Source organism: Mesoplodon densirostris, chromosome 10 (assembly GCF_025265405.1).
Source record: "Mesoplodon densirostris isolate mMesDen1 chromosome 10, mMesDen1 primary haplotype, whole genome shotgun sequence".
Classification (NCBI taxonomy): Eukaryota; Metazoa; Chordata; class Mammalia; order Artiodactyla; family Ziphiidae; genus Mesoplodon; species Mesoplodon densirostris.
Window position 1 is genome coordinate 63,270,629 of NC_082670.1, and position 13,139 is coordinate 63,283,767.

The 13,139-nt window shown below is 41.5% G+C and overlaps 1 protein-coding gene across 2 annotated transcripts in view; it reads left to right on the forward strand.

The window, feature by feature from the left end:
* Positions 1-13,139, forward strand: part of ANO10 (anoctamin 10) — a 272,726-nt gene that overhangs the window by 42,185 nt on the left and 217,402 nt on the right. For both annotated transcript variants that reach the window (XM_060110817.1, XM_060110816.1), the window contains exon 2: positions 6,283-6,435. In XM_060110817.1, coding sequence (XP_059966800.1) covers positions 6,297-6,435 — 139 coding nt within the window. In that variant the 5' untranslated portion in view covers positions 6,283-6,296. The remainder of the gene's footprint in view (positions 1-6,282; positions 6,436-13,139) is intronic.

Consider the following 13,139-nt stretch of genomic DNA (forward strand, 5'->3'; position numbering starts at 1 on the left):
AATAAAAGGTCCATTATTCTTTTTTTTCTTTTCTTTTTGTGGTACGCGGGCCTCTCACCGCTATGGCCTCTCCCGCTGCGGAGCACAGGCTCCGGACGCGCAGGCTCAGCGGCCATGGCTCACGGGCCCAGCCACTCCGCGGCACGTGGGATCTTCCCGGACCGGGGCACGAACCCGCGTCTCCTGCATGGGCAGGCGGACTCTCAACCACTGCGCCACCAGGGAAGCCCCATTATTCTTTTTTTGAACCGTGATAAAATATGTGAACCACCCCCCTCCATGGTTGAACTCCCAGTGAGTTTCTTTTCATATGTGCATTTCAACCACCAAGGTCAGGATTTAACTCTTACTATAGGCAGGTGATTCCAATAGCTAATGTAAGAGCCACAGGAATCCAGTTCCTTTGTAGGTCTCCTTTAGCCCTGTGTGCAGCTCAATACGTGATTAAGAACAGAGTTTGAGATGGCTATCTACTGACCCTGTGCCCAGAGCATATGGAACCTAGCTGCTCTGTGCTTTACAGTTATTCCTGGCTGCTGACCTGGCTGACAGTCTGGATAAAAGGGGAAAATTGGCTGTGGAAGCACAAATCATTCTACCCTCTAGTGCCCAGGAAGTCTGTGTGTTGAATCATTGCTTGTTTTCAGATCAGCCCCAACAGGAACCGTGAGGCCCTCTGCTGTGTCCATGCTTAAAGTCCTCATGTCCCCCCAGGTGGTATTTTGGTCCCATGTACTAGTCTAGTGTGCATGGTAATGGTGGAGACAGCCTCTGTTAAGACCCTCTGGTGAAAGTGGATTGCAGAACTCAGGTTAGCCCATGCTGCCATGAGGCTTCTTATTTTCACCTTACACTTGGTATTCATTGCCGTTGGGCCAGCCAAAGTGAAGAGGTGGGATTGGAGCAGGCCTGGATTGCGCTGGTTGGTGAACTGCAAGAGGGATGTTGCATGCAGAACACAGAGAGGGGCAGGAATCCCTCAAGGACAGGGCGTCCCCAGAGGTGTTACTGTACAGTGATGGAAATTCCCTGAGCAGAGGACACAAGAAGGAAGGCACAGGGTTTCAGGGATGGGAACACGGGCAGTGTAAGAGAGGTTCCTGCCACTTAGGTCACCCAGCCTGTAAGTACACTGTGGCCCAGTGGATGGCACAAGTGTGAAGCAGCTGAAAACAAGCAGTGTTGAAACTTCAAGAGCATCTTGAGGCTTACCAGGCTCCACTGAACTGCTCAGAGCAGAACCCAAGCAGCACTGGCACTTGGGTTAGTCTGTGAGACTCTAACAAGTGAAAGCACACAGCTACACAGCTGTGGTGAGACTATAAATTGGCTAAGTTCAAAAAAACGGGGGAAAAAGGTCTTTTGCATACGGTATGGTGTCATTCAAAGAGCATTGGATTTCAGTCTTATCTCTGTCACACTGGTTGTGTGACTTTGGGTTTTATTAGCATGAAATAGTGTGGTCTTGGGAATAATTGACCCCTAAGGCTCCTTCTGCTTTAAAAATTCTCTCCTAGTCCAACTTCTGGGCTGCTTTTGCCAGTCTCCTGGATAGGACGTGCCTAGGTCCCGAGTCCTTTCATTCTATATGCCGTTAACTTTTACCCAAAACTAAACAATCTTTGAAGCTAGGCGACTTCTTGTATACAAAGTTAGTATGTTTTTAATCTGAGGAATAAAGCAAAATATTATCTTGTATTAGGTAATTTTAAAAGTATCATTTGGTCTATACTACAGTGTATATTTTACACTTACTGTTGAAAATGTGAGGCTTCTATTTTACGAACATAGAAGCCATTTTTTTCTAATCTTAAGAAATACCTGCTCACTAAAATTCAAATCAAAAAGAAAAATGTAAAGAAGAAAATAAAACTCATCGTAAATCCTACTACCTAGAAATGGGAATGGAATTTTTAAATTTTAAATTTATTAAATTCCATTTAATAAAAATGGAATTTTTATTAAACACACATACCTACACCGTGACTAACACAGGTGTGTGTAATACACTCATACCACATGTGCTGAATACATATGTATATACAAATGGGGTTAAGGATGTGAGCTCTGGCATCAGGCTGCCTGGTTTTGAAGCCCAGCTTCCCTGCTTGCGACTGCATGATGTGGACAGGCTACTTTACTTATTTCACCTCAGTTTTCTCATCTGTAAGATGGAAACATTAAAGTTCCTTCTTCATGGGGGTTGCTGTGAGAAATGAATGAGTTAATTCACATAAAAATGTGTAGCCGTGCTTTGATGCAGTAAATCCTCAGCAAATGTTAGCTAGTGTTGTCACTTTGATATTACTGTGGATGATATATATTCATAAATGGGGTCATACTTTGCATTTTTACCTTATAATGTGTTGTGAAACATTCTTCATGTTAATTTAGTTGGATCTGTATCCTAGTATTAATGGTTCTATTGTATAGTTATTCTTTATTTAGCCAGTATCCTGTTGTTTTTCTTTATAGGAAAGAAAGGAAAGACAGAAAAAAAGAAAGCTGTAATGAACATTTATGTACATTTTTGATTTTATTATATGTTTGGTATAAATTCCTAGAGCTAGCATTGTTCTGTTGAATGGTATGAGTATTTAATATTGTTTTTCAGATTGCTACTCTGCTTTCTGGGAAGGTGGTATCAAATCACAACATCTGGCAGCAATGTGTGAAAATGCCCAGTTTTCTACTCCCGTGCCAGACCTGGGTTCTGTCCATCTTTCAACAAATCTGAAAAGGGAAAAATAACTCATTGTTACTTTGCGTTTCTTTCTTAGTAACTTTAAACATCTTTTCAAGTGTGTATTTCTTCTTTGTGACTTGTGATTTTAGATTTTTGTATTTTTTGTTATTGATTTATAAGAACTCTTCGTATATCAGAGATTGTGACATTTTTGTCTGTAATATATTGGAAGTCTTGTTAAGGTCGTGCTTTGAGTAATGAAGGGCATATAGTATCTCAAATAAGAATAAATCAGTGAGCAAGTATTTACTGTGAGCTTCTAGATAATGCTCATATACATGTTGAGAACTGAAACCTGCCTTACTTTCTCAGAAAGATTGTTTCATGACCTGGTAATTGTGAATAATTCTCACTCACATTAGGCAATGCATAAAGGCTAAAAAACTTTGACCTTCCTTCCATCTTTTCTATTTGCTAACTCACAGCCATTCTTCCCATGTCCCAAGTTAGAAACCTTGGAATCATCTGGCTATCTTTTCCAAATTGCAGGCTGTCCCATTCTCAGCCTCCCTTCTCAGGCTGCCCCAAGCTCTCGGGTTACTGCAGTTGTACTGTTATACTTAGCCCTGTGTTAGAATGATTTGATGCACACCTGCTTCTCAAAAGTAAGATGTAGACCTTATTTACTTTTGTATCTTCAGACTCCATCATGGCCTGGCTTATAATAAGCACATGATTAATGTTTGTTGTATTTGATATTTCCATGTAAAAGATGATGATGGTAAGCCTCTGTAGTCTAGTGGTAGATTAACATTTTTCCCCAACTTTTTTTTTTTAATTAATTAGTTTAATTTATTTTTGGCTGCATTGGGTCTTTGCTGCTGCATGCGGACTTTCTCTAGTTGCGGCTAGTGGGGGCTACTCTTCATTGCGTTGCGTGTGCTTCTCATTGCGGTGGCTTCTCTTGTTGCGGATCATGGGCTTCAGGTGTGCGGGCTTCAGTAGTTGTAGTGTGCAGCCTCGGTAGTTGTGGCGCATGGGCTTAGTTGCTCTGCAGCATGTGGGATCGTCCCAGACCAGGGCTCGAACCCGTGTCCCCTGCATTGGCAGGCGGATCCTTAACCATTGCACCACCAGGGAAGCCTTCCCCCAACTTTTTGTTATGAAAAATTTCAGAAGTTCAGAGGAGTTGAAAGAATACCATGAAGGACGCCCCCTAAACTTAACCTGTTGAGATTTCTATCACTCTGACACATAGCCAATCCTCTGCTCAGAAACCCCCAGTGACTCCTTACTGGCTGTCAGGTCAGATGTAAACGGCAGCATACTTTCTCAAATGGTGGTACCTTACAAACATGTTACCACTCTGCTCTGGTTGGGCCTTTACTCTCACTTCATTGATAACTTTTGCACATGAAGTGTTCTGAGTTCCCATAGCTTTAATGGCTATCTGTTACCATTCTTTCATTCTTTATAATTCCTGATTATATTATTAGCTATTTGGAGGTGAGAACTCGGTCCTATTTTTTTTTTAACATCTTTATTGGAGTATAATTGCTTTATAGTGTTGTTAGTTTCTGCCGCCTAACAAAGTGAATCAGCCATATGCATACATATATCCCCATATCCCCTCCCTCTTGCACCTCCCTCCCACCCTCCCCATCCCACCCCTCTAGGTGGTCGCAAAGTACCGAGCTGATCTCCCTGTGCCATGCAGCTGCTTCCCACTAGCTATCTGTTTTACATTTGGTAGTGTAGATATGTCCATGCCACTCTCTCACTTCATCCCAGCTTCCCCTCCCCCCTCCCCATGTCCTCAAATCCATTCTCTAAGTCTGCGTCTCTATTCCTGCCCTACCCCTAGGTTCATCAGCACCTTTTTTTTTTTAGATTCCATATATATGTGTTAGCATATGGTATTTGTTTTTTCTCCTTCTGACTTACTTCACTCTGTATGACAGACTCTAGGTCCATCCACCTCACTACAAATAACTCAATTTCGTTTTTTTTTTTATGGCTGAGTAATAGTCCATTGTATATATGTGCCACATCTTCTTTATGCATTCATCTGTCGATGGACACTTAGGTTGCTTCCATGTTCTGACTATTGTACATAGTGCTGCAGTGAACATTGTGGTACATGACTCTTTTTGAATTATGGTTTTCTCAGGGTATATGCCCAGTAGTGGGATTGTTGGGTCATATGGTAGTTCTATTTTTAGTTTTTTAAGGAACCTCCATACTGTTCTCCATAGTGGCTGTATCAATTTACATTCCCACCAACAGTGCAAGAGGGTTCCCTTTTCTCCACACCCTCTCCAGCATTTATTGTTTGTAGATTTTTTGATGATAGCCATTTTGACCAGTGTGCGGTGATACCTCATTGTAGTTGGTCCTCTTTTGACCTGGCTTCCCTCATAGATCCTAGCCTGGGGAGTTTGATTTGTCTGATACCTTGAAATAGCATTCCTGATGTCTTTGTAGTATTATTTGAATCCAGCATTGATTTATAACACCAGTATTGCCCCAAACAAAACTTGTACTCTGTTAGAGAAAAACAAAGCTTATCAGTCCAGGCCAAACAAGCTGGATCTGTTTGATTAGATTGCTGAAAGATTGTGACTTCCCCCAAGGAAAGGAAAGATGTTCTGTGTTGTTGGTCATTCCTTTTGTGATTGTTCCCAAGAATTGATTTGCACTTCTACTTTGGAGTCATTAAAACTTACATTAAGTACAAAGTTAGAATAAATGAGTCTAAAGTCTGAAAACTGCCCCTGTTGAGAATCATGGAGTTAGAGAGGTCCACATGAGAAACATTTTCGAGGGAGGCCATCAGGCCTTAGTGACCGATGCCATTTGTGGGTTTCCAGGTTGACTCCATTATCTTCCCAGCTTGGTGACTGAGATAAAGATGACATCCCTGAGAAAGTTAGGGACACTGGGAAGGGAAGCTGATGCTGGGGACATCAACTCCATACAAAAACATGAAATTGGGCTGTGTCAATTCCCTGCCCATAATGAATTGGTGATTCCCATCGCTTGTTGGACAAGGCCCAGTTAATTTGTAATAATCAGGGGCCTTCATTAGATACCAGCTCCCATCCTCCCTTCCTCTAACACATAGTTAATGCTCCAGCTGTACCTACTCACTTGTATTTCTCTGAGTTCTCTTGGCTATTTTTCATCATTGTTTTGTAGGGGAACACTGTTTCCTCTGCCTAGAATGCCACCCGTTGTCAATCTGGCAAACTCCTATTCATTCTTCTAAATCCTGTTCAGTTCACACCCTTTGTAAATACTGTCTTAGTCCTCTTGTGTGAACACATTTTACACTGTTATCCTTCACTTACCTGAATGTACCCCCTGCCGTATTCTGAGCTGCTTACGGATACGAGTGGTGTTTCCCTCGTTTTCGTATAGGGCCTGGCTCGCACAGGTGCTGTGAACCATTGGGTGAGCCTGTCATGTAACCCATCTGGCTCGTGAGAAATTTTCTTCTGTCCAGGAAGCCAGAATTAGGTTTAATTAAGAGAAAATACAAATACAGTCTATATTTATTTTTCCCATTATAACCCGTCTTTGCTTTTTATTTTCAGCAAGTTTGTCAAAGATGAAAGTGACCTTTTCAGCTCTGGATACTCATGAGAGCTCTTTCACACCTCTGGTTGTCATAGAACTTGCTCAGGATGTCAAGGAAGAAACCAAAGAATGGCTGAAAAACAGAATTATCAGTAGAAAGAAAGATGGAGGTGAGTAAAATAAATATCACTCAGATTTAGTCACGCCAGTGAGTAAAACTATATTTTCAAATGTGTTTCACAGTTTTTTAATTGATATATTTTAAAAATTAATGTTCATTTCTTTGCTCTTTATTATTTATCTAGGACTTGAAAGGAGGTCTTAAATCAACATTAGATTGTAAGTCTCTCTTAGACCGTAAGCAACGTGAGTGATTTTGTTCACAGCTATAAACTCTGTGCCTATGTACAGTGCTTGGTGCATAGTAGGTGCTTAATAAATATTTGTCAAATGAATGAATATCTTTGAGTATTCTTTCTGTGTTGGTTATGGTGCTAAGGGAGAGAGAAACACACTTCTGCCTGCAAGGATTTTACTGTCAGGGTAAAGAGACTGAATGCTAGTTCCAGGAAATTGAAGGAACAGGGAAAATAGCTAAGGAAAAAGCTATTACAAAATACTGCATGATACTTTAAAAAAATCGTTATGTATACTTGCTGTGAAAGTAAAGGGGGTCTTCCCTGGTGGTCCAGTGGTTGAGAATCTGCCTTCCAATGCAGGGGATGCGGGTTCGATCTCTGGTCGGGGAACTAAGATCCCACGTGCTGCAGGGCAGGTAAGCCCATGCACCGCAACTACTGAGCCCACATGCCACAACAAGTGAGCCCGCATGCTGCAACTAGAGAGCCCACATACTCTGGAGCCCATGCATCACAACTACAGAGCCCACGTGCTCTGGAGCCCGTGCGCTACAACTTGAGAGCCCATGCACTCTGGAGCCTGTGTGCCACAACTAGAGAGCCTGTGTGCTGCAACTACCAAGCCTGCATGCCACAACTAGAGAGAAGCCCGCGCACTGCAACAAAAGATCCCACATGCTGCAACTAAGACCCAGCACAGCCAAAAATAAATAAATATTTTTTTTAAAAAAAGAGAGAAGATGATAATTACCAATAGGAAGAATGAGGTATGTAACATTACTACAGTTTCTACAGATATTAAAAGTCAAATAAGGATGTATAATGAAAAAAAAAAGTAAAGGGAAGGAAGAGGTGACACTTGGTGATGCTTTGCGGAGTGGTAAGGGATGACTTTATAGAAGAAGCTGAAGGTTAGCCCTCTCCTGTAGGGCACAAAAAGGGGGCTAGATCTGGGTAAGAGGGTGGAGGGAGTTTTACATGAGCAGACACTTCAGAAAACTACACAAAACAACCCCTAAAGCTTCACTAAGTCTCGAAACACTGGACAAAATGTAAGTAAGACTCTTCTAAAAAACGATTTTAACTGTAAATGGAAATGGCTTCTTAAAAATAAAACTTTGAGTCAAAGTGGAATTTTTAATTTTTTTCAAACAATTGAACCAAAAAACAAAAAAAAACCTTTAAAAAGAAGAATACTTGCTTGCTGAAATCTGAGGTGTTTCACTGGACTGGAGTCTCTTCTTTAAAATCCCTGTGGTGGGACTTCCCTGGTGGCGCAGTGGTTAAGAATCCACCTGCCAATGCAGGGGACATGGGTTCAAGCCCTGGTCCGGGAAGATACCACATGCCTTGGAGCAACTAAGCCTGTGTGCCACAACTACTAAGCGTGCACTCTAGAGCCCTCAATCCACAACTACTGAGCCCGCGCACCTAGAGCCCATGCTGCGCAACAAGAGAAGCCACCACAATGAGAAGCCCACGCACCACAACGAAGAGTAGCCCCCGACTCGCTGCAACTAGAGAAAGCCCACGCAGCAACGAAGACCCAAAGCAGCCAAAAATAAATAAATAAATAAATAAAATTTTAAAATAATAAAAAATAAAATCCCTGTGGTGTAAGAACATTTGTAGTGTCTTAGAGAGAGACACCAGTGTATTCCCAGTCGTCTTCTCTGCTCTTTGTGTGGCTTTAGCAAGGACACATGAGGATGGGGAGGGGAGGGGCATCCTCCTGCAATGCTGGGGCAGTCATAAGAGAACATTCCAAAAAAGTATTCTGGATCTTTCAGGTAAAGGTATTGGATTTAACACTCATATTTACTTTTATTCTCTTACAAACTTCTATTAAAATGACAATAAAAGGATCTTTTACAAAAAGACCTAAGTCCACGTTGACAAGAAAGGAGAAGATATAACAGCAGCACCATTCTGGAAGCTAGTAAACAGGTGATGAGTAGTGAGTTACTTCTCAGAGTTGAGAAATCCAGAGCTCAAGCTGGCAGGGGAGAAAACTGAGATACAGTTTGGTTTGCACTGCAAAATATTCCTAAAGACTCAGGAATTAGTGACATTAGGGGCCTATAGAGGTAGCAATAAAAATGGTACCAAGAAAAAAAAATAATTGGCTGAGATCTGTTTAAGAAATAGTCTGGGGCTTCCCTGGTGGTGCAGTGTTTGAGAATCTGCCTGCCAATGCAAGGGACATGGGTTTGAGCCCTGGTCTGGGAAGATCCCACATGCCACGGAGCAGCTAGGCCCGTGAGCCACAATTACTGAGCCTGCGCGTCTGGAGCCTGTGCTCCGCAACAAGACAGGCTGCGATAGTGAGAGGCCCGCGCACTGCGATGAAGAGTGGCCCCCACTTGCCGCAACTAGAGAAAGCCCTCGCACAGAAACAAAGACCCAGCACAGCCATAAATAAATAAATAAATAAATAAAAAGAAAAAAAAGAAATAGTCTGATCCCTAGGTCCCTTCTGTATTCTACCAGCCCAGCAGAAGAAGTCTCTGTTATTCTCTGGAGAGGGTCAGATGCATGGATTTTGGCATGGGGGCTTTATGTACAGTTGGTAACAGGTTCTGTACTGAAAATGAGATAATTAATTGAATATTGTTACCCATGTCCTCCATCCCACCAGTCTCATACCTAATTAAATTTCCACAATGTAATCATCTTGGAAGGAGATTTGAATAATCTTTCCTTGAGGAATCTGAGCAACTCAAGACAAAATAAAGGTGCAGAAATCAAGAGTTGCCCATGGAAAGTAACCTGGCCAGACCACCTTGCATTAAAGGCCATCCTTTTTTTTTTTTTTTAATACATTTTATTTATTTATTTATTTAGGCTGCATTGGGTCTTCATTGCTGCACGTGCAAGCTTTCTCTAGTTGCGGAGAGCGGGGGCTACCCCTCCTTGAGGTGCACGTGGGCTTCAGTAGATGTGCCCGCGGGCTCTAGAGCGCAGGCGCACAGGCTTAGTTGCTCCGCGGCATGTGGGATCCTCCCGTACCAGGGCTCGAACCCATGTCCCCTGCATTGGCAGGCGGATTCCCAACCACTGCGCCACCAGGGAAGCCCCAGAGGGCATCTTTGATGAGTTCCATCTAAACCTTCAGAACTTCTGCTCCACTTCTTAGAACTGCTTTCTTAAACATGAGCTTATAACAAAAGATCACCAAACATCTGAGGAAAATCCCTAATGTGAAAGAGAAGGCTAAAAAAGATAAAAGAAAACCATGTCGGAGAAAACCAAAAGAGAATTAAAAGCTCAATTCTCAGTGTTATGAGAAGACAAACCACCTACACATCAAGAGTAGGATATTACAAAATAATCATTTAGGAAAAAAAAAGCAGCTCATAAAATGAAAGTATGAGAGCAAAATTTAAAAACTCAGTAAAAGGGTTAGAAGACAATTTTGACAGAACCTCCCAGAAAGTAGAGCAAAAGGTAAAGAGTTGGAAAGAGAAAAAAATTAGGGAAATTAGAGGACTAGTCCAGGAGGTATACCTCTGAATAAAAGGAGTTCTAAAAAGGGAAGAGAGAAAAAGGAGAGGAAGAAATCATCAAAGAGAAACTCAGGGCCGATGTATGCTTTTTCAGATTGAAAGGGCCCATGCAATGCCCAGCACTGTGGCTGAAAATGGCAAATCACTGGAAGGTTTCAGAACCCTGGGGACAGGGTAGATACTACAAACTTCCAGAAAAAAGAAAATAGGTCAGAAACACTGGAAGCTAGAAGGCAGTGGTATAATATCTTCATTTCTGAAGGAAAATGATTTTAGTCCAGAATTCTGAACCCAGCCGGCTGTCAACAAGGTGTGAGGGTGGAGTGAAGAGAGATTTCTCTAAGAAGATAATGTTAACAGGCTATCTCTCTTGGCAGTGTATTGAGGGAATACTTGAATAATTGGCAGAGCTTGGGGGATTGAATTAGCAATAAGTACATAATAAACCAAGCACATGATAAGATACCAATTTTGGGGAAAACGGTAAGTTGTAGGGAAGGAAAATCATAGCATGTTGTAAGGCTCAACTATAACGTATATAGTCATAATAATGAAAATACTGTTGATGGGATGAGAAGGATGATATGAGGATATTGTGAGAATGGGGTGATGGAAAGGGTGGGTGGAAATGATGAAGGTGGGTTGGAAAGAGGGCTAAATCCTCATTTGCCAAGGTTTAAACAAAAATAAATAGCTCTATAATAAGCATGTTGTTTGGTGACGTGAAAAGAAATCACAAAGGAATCACCTGAACAAGTTGAAAGTCATTGCCTTGGTTGGGGGGGGCGCGTGGGGGGGATGTGGACTATTTTTCAGAACAAGATGTTGACATATGTTTCTCTGTGAAGGTTATACCCTTTTATACTCCCCTAGCGATGTCTCAGAGTGCCTTTCCCCACTCACTCTGTGTCAGTTTACGTCGTCCAAGCAAGAGATGCCAAACGGGATTATTTTATTTTATTAAAAAATTTTTTTTAAATTTTATTTATTTATTTTTGGCTGTGTTGGGTTTTCGTTGCTGCATGTGGGCTTTCTCTAGTTGCGGCGAGCAAGGGCTACTCTTGGTTGCAGTGTGCGGGCTTCTCATTGCGGTGGCTTCTCTTGTTGCGGAGCACGGCCTCCAGGCACATGGGCTTCAGTAGTTGTGGCTCGCGGGCTCTAGAGCGCAGGCTCAGTAGTTGTGGCGCACGGGCTTAGTTGCTCCGCGGCATGTGGTATCTTCCCGGACCAGGGATTGAACCCATGTTCCCTGCATTGGCAGGTGGATTCTTAACCACTGCACCACCAGGGAAGCCCACCAAATGGGATTTAATGCACAGGAGGTTTGTTGAGGGGAACATCTGTAGAAAGATAAAGGGAGAAGGAGCAGGCTTAGACATTGAGAGCCTTCAGACTTTGGTGTAGGTCTAACACTTCAGAAAGGAGAGAGGGAAGAAGGAGGCTTGGATAGGAAGAGCCTCCGACTACAGCACGGTTCTGAGAACCTATGAGCCAGGCCCAACATTGCCCTTTAAAGGAAACGCATGTTGAGCAGAAATGGCCTCATTCCAGTGTCCCCTGCGTGTTCAGCCTGTGGCTGGGAGCAGCGAGGGGAGCATGGTCTAGGTGTGAGGGTGCTGTGGCCAAAGGGGGGCAGCAGGAGGCTGCAGTCAACTCTGCTCCTCACAGCAGATTCTTTTGATGGGAGATCTGGGTGGAGCAGGGCACTTCCATGGCTGCCATACCCACCAACCTAGTTTTTAACCCTACTTTGGATTTTTGCAAGTGTGAGAAGTGAAAAGTAGCATATTGGTGTTGGGGTTTTTTTGTTTTTTGTTTTTTAATTAAACAGAGCACCCAAATGATTTATTCAGCTGACTTTTGTTTTATAGCAACATTTTCTGAAGAGGTGACTCATGGACGATGACTCTTGAAGAAATTCTGTTACGGGAGCAAAGGACAGATTTCTGAGGTCAAAAAGACTGCACATAATGCCCTACTCTTGGGGACTTAAAATGCAAATAAACATAAAATACGTTTTGAGTAATTTCACAATAAAGAAATCTGTTCAACTTTGTTTAACCCAATTTTTCGATGGTATTTAATCACAGATCCCCTTTTCCCATGCAGCATCTAGTATGGGTCATCGAATATGCTTTGGGAAACACTATTGAGGTAGCATTTAAGAAGAGTGGAACTTCAGAAGGGAAAATAGAAAACATACATACAAATCAATGTGATAACTTACAGATAGGTTTGCAATTCGTATATAAAATACAACCGAAGTCCAAAGCACTAGCCCTTAATAGCAGCCAAATTAGCAGGACACACTTTCAGAGGACATGGAGTTAAAATTCTTAACCGTGTGCATTTCCAAAATGCTGCTTCTCAAAAACACTAGGCTAATGCCCTATCCATGGAAGAGAAGAATCATACAAGTTTTTTTCTCTCCCCTTACACACACACATTGCATTTATCTTAATATGAATGACATTAAGGATTTTATATTTAAGAGACATTTGTGTTTTCTTTAACTTGAATATATCTTATATATATATATCTTTTATTGTATTTTATTTATATCTTTTATTGATTTTTTATTAAAGTCTTTAGTACCTCCGTTGTAAATTACCTAAATAATAGTGCCATAGTACGTTAATCTGTTAATCCTTTGGGTAAGTGAAATATAAATTCTGCTCATTATCCTGTTACCATTTGATTAGTAGTTTATAATTCCTGTCAATCCTCTAGAGAGGATAAATAGTAAAGAAATAAATGTACCTTAAAAAGTTTGATGTAGGTAGAAATTAAAAATTAGGAAAAAAATTCCTTTTTCTCTATATTTTAAGTGAAATAATTCCATATACAGTATCAAATCACAATATCTACTCTTAACATTTTGTGAATCTGTTTAAGAAAAATACCTTTAAACCTAACTGCATGTATTTATGGGAAAAATCATTGAAAAATTATTTTGCTGTTTATTATTTAGTATTTAACATTCACAAAATCTGTTGTAGTCCAATGTAA